The 14,635-nt window shown below is 54.5% G+C and overlaps 7 protein-coding genes across 7 annotated transcripts; 3 read left to right on the forward strand and 4 right to left on the reverse strand.

Moving 5' to 3' along the window:
- Nucleotides 1–129: 129 nt before the first annotated feature.
- FA10DRAFT_267885 (hypothetical protein) lies at nt 130–1,481 on the forward strand. Its single transcript, XM_025522088.1, has 2 exons — nt 130–997; nt 1,087–1,481. Exons 1-2 carry the CDS (start codon nt 201–203, stop codon nt 1,361–1,363), a joined length of 1,074 nt encoding a protein of 357 aa, XP_025376512.1. The 5' UTR covers nt 130–200; the 3' UTR covers nt 1,364–1,481.
- Nucleotides 1,482–1,500: 19 nt separating this feature from the next.
- Nucleotides 1,501–4,019, reverse strand: FA10DRAFT_280370 (acetyl-CoA synthetase-like protein). Its single transcript, XM_025523611.1, has 2 exons — nt 3,421–4,019; nt 1,501–3,342 (listed from the first exon to the last, which is right to left on the reverse strand). Exons 1-2 carry the CDS (start codon nt 3,600–3,602, stop codon nt 1,671–1,673), a joined length of 1,854 nt encoding a protein of 617 aa, XP_025376513.1. The 5' UTR covers nt 3,603–4,019; the 3' UTR covers nt 1,501–1,670.
- Nucleotides 4,020–4,302: 283 nt separating this feature from the next.
- FA10DRAFT_141694 (hypothetical protein) lies at nt 4,303–4,779 on the reverse strand. The gene has a single exon (XM_025518042.1). The coding sequence runs from the start codon at nt 4,696–4,698 to the stop codon at nt 4,345–4,347; it is 354 nt and encodes a 117-aa protein (XP_025376514.1). The 5' UTR covers nt 4,699–4,779; the 3' UTR covers nt 4,303–4,344.
- Nucleotides 4,780–5,444: 665 nt separating this feature from the next.
- Nucleotides 5,445–7,916, forward strand: FA10DRAFT_280371 (hypothetical protein; the record flags this gene model as incomplete). Its single annotated transcript, XM_025523612.1, has 3 exons — nt 5,445–5,557; nt 5,876–6,127; nt 6,199–7,916. 3 exons carry the CDS (start codon nt 5,445–5,447, stop codon nt 7,772–7,774), a joined length of 1,941 nt encoding a protein of 646 aa, XP_025376515.1. The 3' UTR covers nt 7,775–7,916.
- Nucleotides 7,869–9,939, reverse strand: FA10DRAFT_302670 (glycoside hydrolase). Its single transcript, XM_025525154.1, has 3 exons — nt 9,635–9,939; nt 8,607–9,578; nt 7,869–8,541 (listed from the first exon to the last, which is right to left on the reverse strand). Exons 1-3 carry the CDS (start codon nt 9,836–9,838, stop codon nt 7,972–7,974), a joined length of 1,746 nt encoding a protein of 581 aa, XP_025376516.1. The 5' UTR covers nt 9,839–9,939; the 3' UTR covers nt 7,869–7,971.
- Nucleotides 9,940–10,804: 865 nt separating this feature from the next.
- FA10DRAFT_253450 (hypothetical protein) lies at nt 10,805–12,593 on the forward strand. The gene is made up of 3 exons (XM_025519688.1): nt 10,805–11,287; nt 11,345–12,166; nt 12,223–12,593. Exons 1-3 carry the CDS (start codon nt 10,876–10,878, stop codon nt 12,513–12,515), a joined length of 1,527 nt encoding a protein of 508 aa, XP_025376517.1. The 5' UTR covers nt 10,805–10,875; the 3' UTR covers nt 12,516–12,593.
- Nucleotides 12,381–14,305, reverse strand: FA10DRAFT_141745 (hypothetical protein). Its single transcript, XM_025518043.1, has 2 exons — nt 14,019–14,305; nt 12,381–13,959 (listed from the first exon to the last, which is right to left on the reverse strand). Exons 1-2 carry the CDS (start codon nt 14,077–14,079, stop codon nt 12,581–12,583), a joined length of 1,440 nt encoding a protein of 479 aa, XP_025376518.1. The 5' UTR covers nt 14,080–14,305; the 3' UTR covers nt 12,381–12,580.
- Between the last annotated feature and the right edge of the window lie 330 nt (nt 14,306–14,635).

Raw genomic sequence — 14,635 nt, forward strand, 5'->3', positions numbered from 1 at the left:
CAGGCCCTGGGGTGGATTGAGTAAAGCGCGTCTAAGTCTGCCCGGGTTCTTCGGCCGGCCGCGTCAGAGCCTCCACCACGTTCTCGAAAATCGAAAGAAGGGCGAGAGGTGCGTGCGCCTGCTGCTCTTGCCACTCCTCATTCCTTTTTCCTCTTCTTCCTCCCAGGCATTTCCACTCTTCATATTCTGCTACAACAGCAATGCTGCGTCCCAGCTTTGCCGTGCTCTCCAACTCGGTCAGGGCCAGCCTCGCGGCTGCGCGCCCTTCCACGATGGCGGCGATGCCCAAGACGCTGCCCAAGGCGCCCCTCCGGCCTTCGTCGTCGCCCATCCTCTCGAGCCTGCGCAGCCAGCAGCCGCAATCGCGAGGCGTTCGCACCTCTCCCTTCCGCAACGGCGGCAATGGCAGCACCACTGGCAAGGGCATGGTGCTGAGCATGCCCCACTCTGCACCCGATGCTGGTGCGCCCAGCAGCTTCAGCGCGCCTGGCGGATGGCAGAGGGCGCTGACCAGCGTCGGAATCGTCGCCGGCACCGCCCTGGCCGCCAACCTGTTCCTCAACCGGCCCACTCGCGACAACCCCATGGATGAGTTTAGTACCTCGTATCTCCACTCGACGTTCAACTACCTCGCGGGCGGTCTTGGCCTCACGGCGGCTGGTGCAATCGCCCTTCACCGTTCTGGCTTCTCGTATAGGCTCATGGCCGCCAATCCGTGGCTGGTGCTTGGTGTGGGCCTAGTCGCTTCGATTGGTGGCATGATTGGTGCGCAGACGCTGCCACCGGGCCACCCGGGAAAGACAGCCTCGTGGCTCGTCTTCAACGCCGCCCAGGCCGCCGTCCTCAGCCCTCTCCTCTTCCTCAACCCAGCCCTCCTGGCTAGGGCCGGTCTCTACACCGCCGGTGTCGTCGGCAGTCTCTGCTACGTTGGCGCCACAGCCAAGGACGGCCAGTTCCTCTTCCTCGGCGGCCCGCTCTTGGCCGGTGTCACTGTTGTGTAAGTTTGACCGAGCCACCTGCTGATCTTGACGAAGAAACGACGCCGGAGAATAGATGCTGACGTTTCACCCTCTTCTCTCTCAACAGTGCCCTCTCGTCGCTCGCGCCCATGATCCTCCCAGCCACGGCCTTCCGGGCACTGGCCGCAACCGAGGCCATCAGCCTCTACGGCGGCCTCGCCGTCTTTGGAGGCTTCGTCCTTTGGGACACGCAAAAGATCCTCCAACACGCCAAGCTCGCGCAGCAGGGCCTCATCCCCGCCGATCCGATGCGGGAGTCCATCGGCCTGGAGCTCGACTTCATCAACATTTTCACGAGAATCGTTCAGATCTTGATGATGCAGCAGGGCAACAGGCGCAAGTAACGTGCCTCACTCCTAGAATTCTTTGCCACCACAGTAATCTTTCGCTTTCCGCCTTGTGCCCACTGTATAAACTGAAATACTTACCCTCACCGCTCTGAATCCACGCTGGTTACCGACCAAAATGTCATTGAATGTGTGCAAAGAAAGATATTGTCCATTCCAGGAAACTGAGAAGCAGGAGAGGAGCCTAGCGAGCAAGACATACATGGCAGCACGAACAGGTAAAAGGTCTAGTATACACATCGATGGAAACGACGGGAGGCAGCGATGACGCACCGTAGCAGGAAAAGGGAAGTGCTGAGCAGGTTTAAGCAGTGACAAAGGCAGCACCCGAGTGCTGTTTTCCGGCCTGGTACGATACGGTCGCATTGGAGTCAGCGGCAGCAGCAGCAGCGGAGCCTTCGGCCGTGACGGAAGCAGCAGCAGCGGCGGCGGCGGCAGCGGCGACGGTCGTGGCGGCCGCCATCTCAATCTGCTGCATGATGACCCTGCGGAGGAGCTTTCCGGAGGGGCTCTTGGGTACCGAGGCGACGAGGTAGACGCCTCCGCGGAGCTTCTTGTGGTTTGACACGTTTGCTGCAGTCCACTTTGCAATGTCTGCGCTGAGGCGTGCGCCCGCATGCTCATCGCGCAGCAGGCCGAGATCGCGCGGGACAATGTAGGCTCGAGGAAGCTCCGTCGCCTGCGAGTGGTCCACGATGCCGACGACGATGACGTCGGCAACCTTGGGGTGGGTCAGGAGCAGCGCCTCGAGCTCGGCGGGGGGCACCTGGAAGCCCTTGTACTTGATCAGCTCCTTTTTGCGGCCGACGATGAACACCTCGTTGTCGTGGTACGCGGCAATGTCGCCCGTCTTGAACCACCGTCCTTCGCCAAAGGCTTGGAGATTTGCGTCATCGTTGGACAGGTAGCCCTTCATGATCGAAGGGCCGCGGATCCAGAGCTCGCCCTGGGCGTGCGTGCCCGCACTAGCCGAGTTCGGGTCCACATCGTCGCCATTGTCGTCGACGAGACGAACCTCGACGCCAGGAGCGATCCGACCGACGGATTCGGGCGACGAGGGAAGGTGTGCGGGGCCCGTGCAGATGACACTGGGGCACGACTCCGTGAGGCCGTAGCCTTGCACGATGCGCAGGTTGGGCCACCGCGAGCAGACCTGACGGGCCAGGTCGGCGCTCAGTGGCGCACCGCCGGACTGAATGATCTTGAGAGTACTAAGGTTGTACTCTTGCGCAATAGGGCTGCTAGACAGCAGAAGAATAATGGGGGGCACAAGGAGCGCAATTGTCGCACCATACTGGACCACCTTTTCGCAAAATGCCCTCATGTCGAACCGGGCCATGACGACGACGGGCATGCCGATCATGAAAGGGTGGTGGAGGAGCTTGACAAGGCCGTAGATGTGGCAGAAGGGCAAGACACCAATTTGAATGTCGCGGCTTGTGAAGCTCCCCTCGTGCGTGACGAGCATCTGGGCCAAGGAAGCCGTGACATTTGCGTGGGTGATTTCCACGCCCTTTGCCAGACCGGTGGTGCCAGAGGAAAAGCAAATGAAAACAGTTTGCTCTCGAGGCCGCTCAATCACCGTCGTCTCGAGCTCTTGGTCGTCGGCGAGGATCGACATGATGTGCTTGGGAACATCGACATCGGCCTGCTCGGGCGACTCATCGGCATCGGCAAAGGTGAAGAGTCGGAGCGAAGCATTGGCCTGTGCCGCCACGCGAGCCTTGTCCATGACGGAAGGATGTGCAAGCAGCACGTCGGCTTTGCTCATGTCGAGGAAAGTGACAAGTTCTTTGGCCGTGCTTGCCGGGTTGATGAGGACGGCAGTCACACCAGCGATCTCGGCGGCGTAAATGGCCAGCCCATACTCTGAATGGTTGGGCGAGAAGAGAGCGACTTTTCCGCCAGGTGACAGGCCCAGGACATTGCGATAGGACCAGGCCAGGCGTCTCGACAATGAGATAACATCCTTGTTTCTAGAGACAGGAGCGGGAGCGATTGAGCAACTATCCACACAGATTCCCTGATCGCTTGATTCGAGAGGCACAACTCACGTAAAGATTTTACCGTCATCACGGATGAAAGCGGCATCTCCTGGCCGCTGCATTGCCCGTTGACTGATGAGATCGAAAAGATTTCCAGTGTCGCCGCATCGTAGCGCTTTTGGCTCTGGAAAAGTGGATCGATAGATGAGGGGCTGCCTGGAAGAGGACGAGAGTGATGTGTTCGTCGACATGGTGATTGGGACGTCTCTGAATTTGAAGACGAGAGATCAAGAAAGAGGGAACAAAGGTTGAAGGAGCACTCTTCCTTGCGTTAAATGAGGGAGCGAGAGGAATCTGCTCGATAACGAGATTTAGAGCTACGAACGGGCAAACGACAGGGAAGAGTCGCAAGACCTAACTGCATCGGGTCGGTCGGTACCTGATTTTTTTTACGTGAGGCCAGGGTATGCATGTAGAAGCCAATTGCCAAGAGCGGGATCCCGTTGAAAGTCTCTAGAGATCGCGCAGGACTCTTAGCGCTCCCTTTGCTGAGACCAGTCCTTCTGCTGAGCTAGCTCGGATAAGACGACTCACGAGTGGTCGGGCTGGGGCGAGGCAGAGGGAGCACCGCGTAGGACGGCGACCGGAAAACTCTAAGGGAACATTAAGTGATAATGGAAGGAGCCGCCTGGTATTTCGAATATTGAGGACAATACGACGAGGTACTCCGACGAATGCGAACATGGCTCAGGTGGAATGCATTTGGGATGAGACGGGCCCGCGGCGGGAGTGTGCTCGGGTGTTCACGAGAGGGGAGAAGAGCCAGCACCCAGATTTTGTTATGCACGATTACTACAACGCATGCGTGCGGCATGCCTCACCCCCGATTCCTGAGACTGTTTGTTCTTGAATCTACAAATCTGTAGTGCCTGTCCTTCTCATAAGAGACACTAAAATCTATAGAAAATTGTCTCACCCTTGAGACTTGCAACATCAAGTCATTGCCGTTTCCCTCCGTGCATCAAGGAGAACATGAAGCGGACCCTCCTTCTTTGAGGTTAACCTCATGCAAATTGAGAACAGGACGCTTGCAATGAGCCGAAATAAAATGGCGAATTTGTGGATTTCCCGCTGGCGACTCGACAATTTCGTCAGGTGACTAAGTCGGGGAGGTCGAAGTTGCGGGTAGCGAACATCTCGTCGATCGGCCAAGACCACCTCAGGATAAAAAACGGCACTAGAAAGAGAGAACATCCACCAAGAAGATAGCGCTATAGCCCCGGCATTGACCTCGTAGTAGTGGTAAAGTGCGTACTTGCTTTGTAGCGAGATAAGGTTATATCTCATGTCCTTGTTGCTACTACTAGCCCGATAGGTATCAGCAAGGTCCGCAATTTAATTAATATTCATTCCTAAATGTCTGCGAAGGCTATCTAAACATGATTGTCAAAGCAGGGGATCCGCATTAATTGACATTATATCTGTCAGGGTCTGTTACCTGCGGGAAGCCGGCAACAGCCGCGACAAACTCCGACGCATCCTGGATGAGATCGACGAGCATCATTTATTATTAGTGTAGTAGTGCAGTACGTACATGGTGCTCCCCTCAGAGGAACGTTTGCGGTCACCTGGGCAGATGGACTAGCTACTACGTTCTACATACAGTACAATATATTATAAGTAGGGGTCAGATTACCGCTTCATCCTGCAGAGACGGCATGCAACGTTGTGCCGATGGTGCATGACGATGTTACCCGTAGTTTCCTGCATTTGGTCACACCCAGATTTCATACGAACGGGTAAGGTGCGTGCAAAGATCGACGCGGTCTTGGCTCTTATTTGACTACTGGGAAAACTGCTCACTTCCGAATGCATACGGTTCGTCGTATCGCTGCGCGGCGGCTGTGGCCCAGGGTAACACAAGTTGTCCATTGTAATGTTGCACTCGTATGTTTCCATGCTTTTAATGATTTCTGCTGCCCGAAACTGTTTCAGACCATCTCTTTGGAACCGTGGCTGGGGAAGATTGAGAAGAAGGCAAATGCTTTCGTCGCTTTAGCCACCAGCAGCCCGCAAGAACAGCGGCATTCATCATGGTCCAGCGATATCGACAGGAGCGGCCTCTTGCAGCTACTGCTGCCTCCTTCTACCATCGTCAGTTGATGTCGTCGACCGAGCCGGATGCCATCTTGCTCCCAGTCGAAATGTATGTGAAGCAAGATTCTCAGCATTCGACCCAACAAGGGCCAGTGTCGCACCCTCCAGCGGCGGCGAACAAGGAAGAGATTCACTTCACGCATCCGTTCTTGCCTTCGTCTCCATCGCCTTTGTCGTCGTCGACTTCGACCAGCGTAGTATCTCTCGCGCAGGCTTCCTCGTCTCACCGAGGCCCAAACCCAGCAATCTCGGCAACGTCTTACTCAGAGGGAGCTGCTCCTTTCGACACTGCACCTTTCGGACGGTCACAACACATACTCTCGACCGGACACCGTCATGACTATCTTTCTGTTTCGCCCTTACACAGCCGCAGGAGCTCGTTTACGGCCATACCCGCACCTGACAATACCACTAGCCAGGCAGCAGGCAAGACGCCAGTGCATCATGTCGAGGCACAGGGATTACCGCAGACGAGGTCCGAAAGTCAGGACGGTCTCGCAGCGGACGCGAATCGATATTTCGCACCCCGCTCCGCATCCCTGGCTCTGCCAATGACGGCGTCTTCCTCCATTCCGATGTTGCTCCAGAGGGAACACGTCGTTTATCAGGATTTGGACTTGTGAGCACCCTGACAGTATGCTCATGCTGGGTTCTTGCACATAGCTAATCAAAGCGATCTTTTAATTGCAGGCGAGCACCTCCACCAAGCTTCGAGAAGTTGCACAGCATGGTCTTGGCCAAGCTTCCTGCCACTCAAGAGCCTTCCGCCTCGGCTGTGATTTCCACGACGTGGGGCAAGAAGCAGGCAAACTTCCTCAAGAAACGCCAACACAGCGTCCCGCACGACCACGTCTCCGAATTCCTTGGTCCAGCAGACAGCACATCATCTGCCGACATGAATGTGAGGATCAATATCCTGGATGAATGCATCCAATCGTCCGTCAGTGGCTTGATCATCCTCGAATCTCGTCGTGCAACCTGGCGCAAGTTTTGCAAGCTCTCAAAGGACGAGGATGCAGACATCGACGAGCTTCGTGGCAAGCAGCAAAAGCTCGCCTTGAGCTCGGCCTCTGTACTTTCGGGAAATGCTGCCACGACGGACGATGTTGATCCGTGGGATCTTCCCATCGATGCCGCTTCGATTCTCGAATCTGGTGCTACTCGCGGCACGCGGACATTTGAGTTTCCGGAGCTTCGAACTGTAACGCTCTGCCCGTCCTGCTCGGGCAGCTGCAAGATGTCGTGCGGGCGTTGTGGCGGACTCGAGGCGGGCGAGTGCTTCTGGTGCTCAGGCAGTGGCCGCTTTCGTGGCCACAAATGCACAAAGTGCGCTCAAAGCGGGACCTTACAGTGTCCCAAATGCCACAACACGGGTAAGGTGGAGTGCGGCACTTGCGATGGGAAGGGAGCACTCAAGATGGCGCTGTGTGTCGACGTCAAGCTGCGGCCAATCGAGCTACCCGCGATGCCGCTCATGGACGAAGGCACCGACATAGAGCAGTGGAATCAGATGCTGAGCGACCACGGCTTCGTTCAGCTCAAAGCAACACAGGCGGTCTACGAGACGGCCCAGCGCTTATATGACCAAATGGCTCAACAACCTAGTCTTACACAGCAAGGCAAGCCTGCAGAGAAGCGCGTACCTGTCATGGCTCAATGCGTCTGCAAGCGATGGATCGAGCGGACGATTGGTGTGACGCGCTACATTGACACACTCTCGCGCCCAGGTGATAGTAGCCTTGGCTTGGGCCTCCCAAGGGCCAATTCCGTCCCCAGCGTGCAGCAACACTACCGCTTTCGCTTGACTTCGCTGCCCGACTCTGAACTCGTGCCGACGAATTTCGGAGGGGGTAGATCAAGGTCTTCCTCAAAGCCCCGATCACAAGCTGTATCGTCGACGCCAAGTTCGTCTTCGTCCTCCAGCCACATTCCAACTCCTGCGCTTCTTTCTCCGCTGGCGTCAGTGTCAACTACACCAAATTTGTCACCCGAATCTGGTTCAGAGAATGGCGCTATACCAGAGACCCCTCTCACTCCGCCTGAGCCCGACAGCGGCAGCACTACCAGGAGCAGCGGTAGTAGCAATAGCGACTCAAGCGTAGCGGACCCTCCTCTACCAGAGCCTCGTGCACTGGAAGCTCTTGTGAAATCCGCCGACGGCCTGCAACCTCCTGCGCTTGAGCTTCCGGTGATTCGCAATCGGTCATCATTCTCCAAGCTGTTCCGCAGTGTCGACATTCGGATGGCGAGGAAATCAGTTTCCTAATCGAACAATGGTTCTCCAATTTTCTCTTGTCAATCTCTCGCTCTTCATTGCATATTCTACTTCCTAGACGATTCTTCGCAAATATTGAGATCATATGGACAATGAATGCTTTCCAATTGCTCATTCTCGAAAGCCGCAGAGTAACCAATATAATATAATATACAGAGTGAACAAATGTAGACACAGAAGACTGAAACTCAGGCAGTCCAAACAAAGGTGGTGATGCCCGAGGGGACATTGACAGAGGCCTGCTGACCGTTTCTGGCCAGGTAGGCCTGCTGCATCTGGTCGCAGGTGTTTTCGATCACGACGCCATATCGTTTGACGTTGGAAGTTGATGAAGTAGGAGACACGGTCCAGTTTGCGGCAAAGGCCTTTGCATCGATGCAATCGGCCCCGTCGTTGGACACAGTTGATTCAATCAAGGATGCAGGCCCACCCCCGAACCGTGTCAAATCTGAACTTGCCACTGCGTGTTGAGCCAGAAGGGGGCTCTGCAGGTTGGTGCTAACGCCATTGGATGTGTCAATCTGCAGCGCACCCGCGCAGTCTTGGCAATAGGCGCGGTCTAGCCGTGGGCCGTTACTGCTGTCCAAGGCCAGGTTCCAAACAATGACTGACGAGACACCAAGCTTCGGGAGTGTGAAGATGTTGGTCATCCACCACTGAAGCGACGTTGCGTCGGATTGCGTAGTCGAGTCTTGTCCGGAGCATTCAGTCATGTGCATGGTCTTGCCCGCCAACTGATTGTTGGAGTTGCTGGTGTACTGTCATGGTCAAAAATGTGAGATTCGGCCCTTCAAACTCTTCAGAAAACGTCACTCTCACTCACATTGGCAATGTAGGCCGAGGAGCCATTGTAGCAGTGCCAGGCAATCCCATCGAGAGCCGAGGAGTTGTACCGCATCAAGGCGGCCGCGTCGTCCCAATTGATGAAATTGTCTTCGTGGCCAAGAAGCTGGACGCTCGAAAGACCTTCTTGCGCCAGTCTGCCGCGAAGTTCAGCGAGAATACGAAGTTCATAGTCGTTGTTCATAGACATGCTCGGATACGCCGTCGGATTCGTTGGCTCATTCTGCACGGAAAGTGCCCATGGCATCACGTTGCCTCCCAATGCGTCGCGGAAGCCTTGGACAGACTTGACGAGGTACTCGGGTAAGATGCCAATCGCGTCTGGAGAGAGACTCCCTGAGTTGATGCCTCTATTCGTTTTCATCCATGCGGGAGGTGACCAAGGTAGCAGAGCCAGCTTAAGATCCGGATTGTAGACGAGGGCGTCCTTGATTGCTGGGATGATGTACCGATTGGCTCCATCCATATTAAATGTGCTCAGGGGACCGACAGTATCGTCTGCATTGGCCTGGACGCCCTCCTGGTCTGCCATAGTATACTGCCACGTCTGAGGATTGAAGTCGCTCGTGCCGATGGGGACTCTGAGGATGTTGATACCGGTTCGGCGATTAAAGAGGTAGGCCATGGTCGTGTCGTATGCGGTCCTATTTTGGCTCTTGAGCGAGCTCAACAGGTAAGCCGAAGAATCCGTCATGGCCGCTCCCCATCCCGTCATCGTTTGGCCGACGTTGGTGTCGTTGATCGAGACGACGACTCGATTCTGCTGATTGCCCGTGATAAATGAAAGCGGCTGCTCAGTCCACGCAAATCGTTGCTGATTGCCGCTATACGACGTCACGTAGAAGCCGCTCTGGCGAAGACCGCTCTGACTGTCATCCTGGCCACCCGTTGGCAGGTGTGCCATTGGCTTGCCTGTTCCCCTTGTCAAGCCTACTCCGAGGCCGACAGCAAGCTGTGCACGCCAAGTCAGCAACGTTGATGAGTACTACAGCGGCTTCCACCACTCACCGCAATGATCGCGAGGAGAACAAGGCCAATAATAATGAGGATGTTGCGCTTCCTATTGTTGCGAGCCCTACCGCTGGCGAATTTCTTTGACCACCACCATTGCGGAGTCGTTGTGTATACCTCTTCGCCTGACTGGAGCTTTGCCTCCTCTTGCGAGCCAGGAGTCGCAGTAGCCGGTACCGAGCTGAAGCTGTGTCGAGCCATCTTTGGTAGTCCAGAGAGGTGCAAGATTGGTGGGACTTGGTAGTCGCTTCGGAAGGTTGACCGGCCGTCTGCAATCAACCCTGGAGAGCAACGTGGTCTGGTGCACACACAAAATCGTACGAACAAATGAAGGTAGCAAATTTTAATGTTAGCGAAGTAAATCAATTTTTAGATAATCGACTGCTTAAGCCTTTCTATAGAGTCTCCCCTTATCCTTGTCTCACTGTTCGGGAGAGGCAGGTAGTAGTAGTAGTAGCAGGACGTACTGTACGTAGTGTCTCCTCTGAGATGCTGAAAACTGGGTGTTGCTCCCTGGTCCGAAGTAGAGAAACTTTCTCTGAGAATGAATACATGGTGTCCCTAGAAAGGCGCTTGTGCAATGCATGCGGCCCGGTCCCGACTGACGTGCGCTACAGCGTCGATCTGCGGCCGTTCAAAGTCCGTCCCGCGCGTCGCTCAAATTTGAAAGTCCGAAGAAGGCATCGTGTGACCTCGGATTTCCGCGGTCCCTATCTTGTGACTGAGCCCTTGGTCTACCTGGTACGATCGGGGGGCGACACCTGGTAGCTAGTGGTAGTAGTAGTGATCCCGAAAGTCCAAGCGTCTTCATGTGCCCACATGATGTGAAACAATGACAATTCACTCTTTGTACGCATGCATGTTCTACCACTCGTCGGCAGGGTATCTTCGCTCCAAATGTATGACTGGACTGATCGAGGGGGAAGACTCTCTCTGACCAGCCCGAGGAGAGGGGGGAGGGGTGTCAATGAAAGCAAGGGAGGGTGAGGAGATTAGACAGGGTATCATTCCTGGTCCTGACATAAAGCCAGATCGTTTTTAATTAATTAATTGGAAGGGAAGCCGTGAAGTTTTGTTCCTTACTTGCTATCTATTCGAAATTAAAAAATGTGGTAGTATTAATGGTGGTACGAAGAACTTAAAGATAATACTGTTCAATGATGCAGACCCAGTTGAGGGTGCACACTGCTTGGATCCAAAGGACCGACTACCATCAGTCTGTCCAACTCCTTGAAGAGATGACGACTACGGCAGAGGCTGAGGCACCTGTGCTAGTCGGAGAGAAAGACGACGGCGTGATTCGGATCCAGCGTCGCGTACTTACTGGCAAAGATCGTTTTGCAATCACCTCGCAACCTTTTATCACCGACACCACCAACGATGTTGGTCGTCGATATGGCACCCGAAAGCCCCATCTTGAAGGCCTGCGTGGCATCTTGGGATTCTTCACGCTCCTTGCCATCTTCTTCAGGACATTCGCGCCGGCCATCCAGACGGACACGGATCTGAACGGCCTCTTCCCGGCAGATTTTGTTCTCGTTGCGCCGCAATGGCAGAACACACTTCGCAAGGTTCTGGGGCCCATCTTTTGGGATTCGACCCTGTTGCCCCATTTCTTCATCATTTTGAGCGGTCGAGTTACTTTACAAAGTAAGTCAAGCGTCCTTGTGAGCGGTGCCGTAAAGGCTTCAGCTGATGAAACTTTAGCCTTCCTGGAGAGGAGACTAGCCCTGCCAATGGCTGCTACAGCGTTCCACCGGCCATTTCGGCTCCTCCCAAACCTCGTCGTCTGTCTCACGATCACTTCCATTCTTTCTGCCACTCATTCATTCGATGCGGCATTTCGGATGGCGACCGACCTTCGCTCGTCGCTTGCAGCACCCCCCCAGATATGGTCTTCATCCATCGAATACTTCAACACCATGGCAGCCCTATTCTTTGCCGAGCCAGCCTTCACCTACCAAGATCGGCCCTTTAGCTTCGTTCAACCAGTCGGAGTCCTTTTTGTTGTCCCCATCATCTTCCAACAAACATTCACCTGCATCACCGCGGCCTACATTCTGCCATACACCAAGCTGAAACCCAAAGTTATTGGTTATACAGCCTTTGTGCTGCTATGCTACTGGGTTGGATCTTGGGCATGGTATTCCCTCACCGGGCTCGCCATCGCCGAATTTGTCTCCGTCTACTCTCAAGCGACACCGAGCAGATTTCCTCTTCGACTTGGTCGCTACTTGGGCACCCACAAGGTGCCTGTCTGGGTGCCTTTTTCCGTGCTTCTCATCGCTGGTCTTGCGCAGAAGTGGGCATGGGCCTCTTTTCCGGAACGGCGAAGTGATGAGTACATGGCACACACCGACATTTTGACGGGAGGCCTCGTGAGGAGCGAAAACATAGCAGTCACGCCCTTTCCTCGCATCGATGATTGGATGGTCATCACTGCAATTCTCGTTCTCATCGAGATCTTCGAGACTCCACGTCGATTTCTCAGCCAGTCTATCTTTCGTCACCTCGGCCGTCTCGCTTTCTGTGAGTCTCAGTAACTTCTTGCATTTCTTTGTCATCACTTCTAACATAGGTCTCAGCAATCATGCTGAGCTCTGGCTTCCTCTTTCTCTCGGTCGGTGCTGTTTTGCGGAATCACCTCGTCGATTCGGGATGGACTCAGAACGCTGGCCTACTCGCAGTCCTTTTCTTCAGCATGGCGCCTCTCGCCCTCGCGCTAGCAGAGTTGCTGCACTGGCTCGTCGACGTCCCGTCCGTGCTTGTCGCTCGCTGGCTCTTTGTCTACTTCCGCCAAGAAGACCTGTTTGTCTTCCCAACAGATCTCTCAGCGGGCGGTCAGGTCGGGACAGACAGTAAGACCAGTTCCAAGTAAGAAACTCGTTCGCTTTGTTCTTTCCTATAAGTAAATATTGCACCCTGCCAAGAATGACAAGCCTTTCAGACACTGCTCCTTTTGCGCTCCGTGACGTTCCAGACACTGTAGCCTGCGAATTGTCTGAAATGGCCAAAGATTGCCATGAAGCTGACGATGGTAAAGTAGATCGGGGAGAAGAAACCAAATACGACGATGTCGAGGGCCGAGACGAAGGCAGAACGATTCCGAAGTGTGATGCAGGTGCAGACGAAGATCGCCACAGCATTGAGCGCCAGCATCCAAACGGACAGCTTGAAACCGACGAACGAAGAGTAGAGCTGGTCCCATGTATGCGGAGGGTTGGTGATGAACGACGAGACGATGAGGAAAAAGAGCTGAAGGACCAGGTGGAAGTAGAGCTCGCGGAAAGACAGCAGAAAGAAGAGGCCCATTCGAGACCGCCAGAAGGACCCGTGGACGCCCAATTTCAAGGCTGGGATTGTATGGCGAATGGTGACCTGAGTCCATCCCTGAGCCCAACGCAGTCGTTGTCGAAGTAGGCCTCGGGTGGTGATGGGGGCCTGCTCGTAGGTGATGACCTTGAGATCGTAGGCGACGCGAGCCTGCGACGTCAGCGCTCGCAAAGTCGAGTCGATGTCTTCGGTTAGCATCGAGCCGTCCATCTTCAGCGTCTTCAGTAAGCTGGCCGACCAGTGTCCGTTGGACCCTCCGAAAAGACCGTAACCGTGCAACGAGGCTCTGCCTGGGTGAAAGACGCCGTAGATGGTGTCAAATTCGGCAGCAACCATGCGGGTGAGGAAAGAGTGCTCCACGTTGTAGATGCAGCAACGCCCTTGGACAATGTCAACATCGCCCTTTTGAAAACGATGAGCAACCCAACGGAGTGCGTTGGGCTCGCAAAAATGGTCCGTGTCCAACACTGTGATGATGTCGCCCTTTGTGTCTGGGAGCGACAGGAAATGGTTGATATTGGCCGCCTTTGACTTGGAATTTGGAACTTTGACGATGCGCACATTCTTGTCTTGCCGCTGGAGTGCTTCAAGGTCCGATTCCGTAGGCTGGATCTCGTGAGGAGTATTGTAGACGACATTAACGGTGAACTTGTTCTTCGGGTAGTTGATCTCCCTTGCCGCGTACTTGACCTGCTGCACGATGATGTCTCGCTCGTTGGGAAGATAAGCGACAATGCAGAGGTCAATGTGCGGGCATTGCCTGATGTCGAGCTCCGGATAGTCCTGCTGACGTATTGATTTTCGTAGTTGACGACGAGCCTGAACGTTCGGTTGAACCGATTGAAGCGCTTCGGTGAGGACAGTCAAGGTAACAAAAGTCTGCAAGAGAGCGAGAATGTACCAAACAATGCTGTGGGCTTCATCGGGCATGGCGACGAAGGCAAAGAAGCTGAAGGTGCCGTACGTCACCAACATCGCCCATGGTGTCCCTTGCGTTCGAAGCAAGTCAGTCTTTCTATCCAAATCATTCCATCGTCGCTTTACTCACAGTCCGAAATGAACTTGGACACCGATGACAGCGAATTTGTGATGCCGAGAGCAGCTCTCATCGTTGGCGTTGACGAGTTACAGGTTTTTGGTGGAGTCGCTCGAAAGACGACGAAAGATTCAGCAACCCTTTTCAGAAAGTCACGAGGACACTTCAGATTCCCTTGCTTCAAAAGATAGGGCTTCCCCTCCGGTAACGCAGGGTGGTGCTGCTAGATTCACTTCTCGCACGCAGTACCGTACAGAGCACGGGAACCGACACGATCGTAAAGTGCGCATCGCATGACATCGACATACAATTGTACCGCTCAATTCCGTAAAGAATTCTGAGAGACCCTCGAAATTCCACACGATTGAAACTCCGCGATCCGACATTATAATTTTTGAATATTGTCTTGCAAAGAAAAGGTCGCCGAGAATATTTGTTGTCTAGCGCGGGCATCCCGCAGCTCGGACGCTAGTCAGGTTGCACCCAGTTTTCTCTCTAGTGCCGTACCTTTCTCCATCGTTTTTTTTTTTTTCTTTCTTAGGGGGGCTTCCTGGCTATCGTGAAATCTGCATTCCCCTCACCTATAGGGGGGGGGGGGGGGCTTTGTGAAATTATATTGTGCTGTACCT

Source organism: Acaromyces ingoldii, assembly GCF_003144295.1.
Source record: "Acaromyces ingoldii strain MCA 4198 unplaced genomic scaffold FA10scaffold_4, whole genome shotgun sequence".
Taxonomy (NCBI): Eukaryota; Fungi; Basidiomycota; class Exobasidiomycetes; order Exobasidiales; family Cryptobasidiaceae; genus Acaromyces; species Acaromyces ingoldii.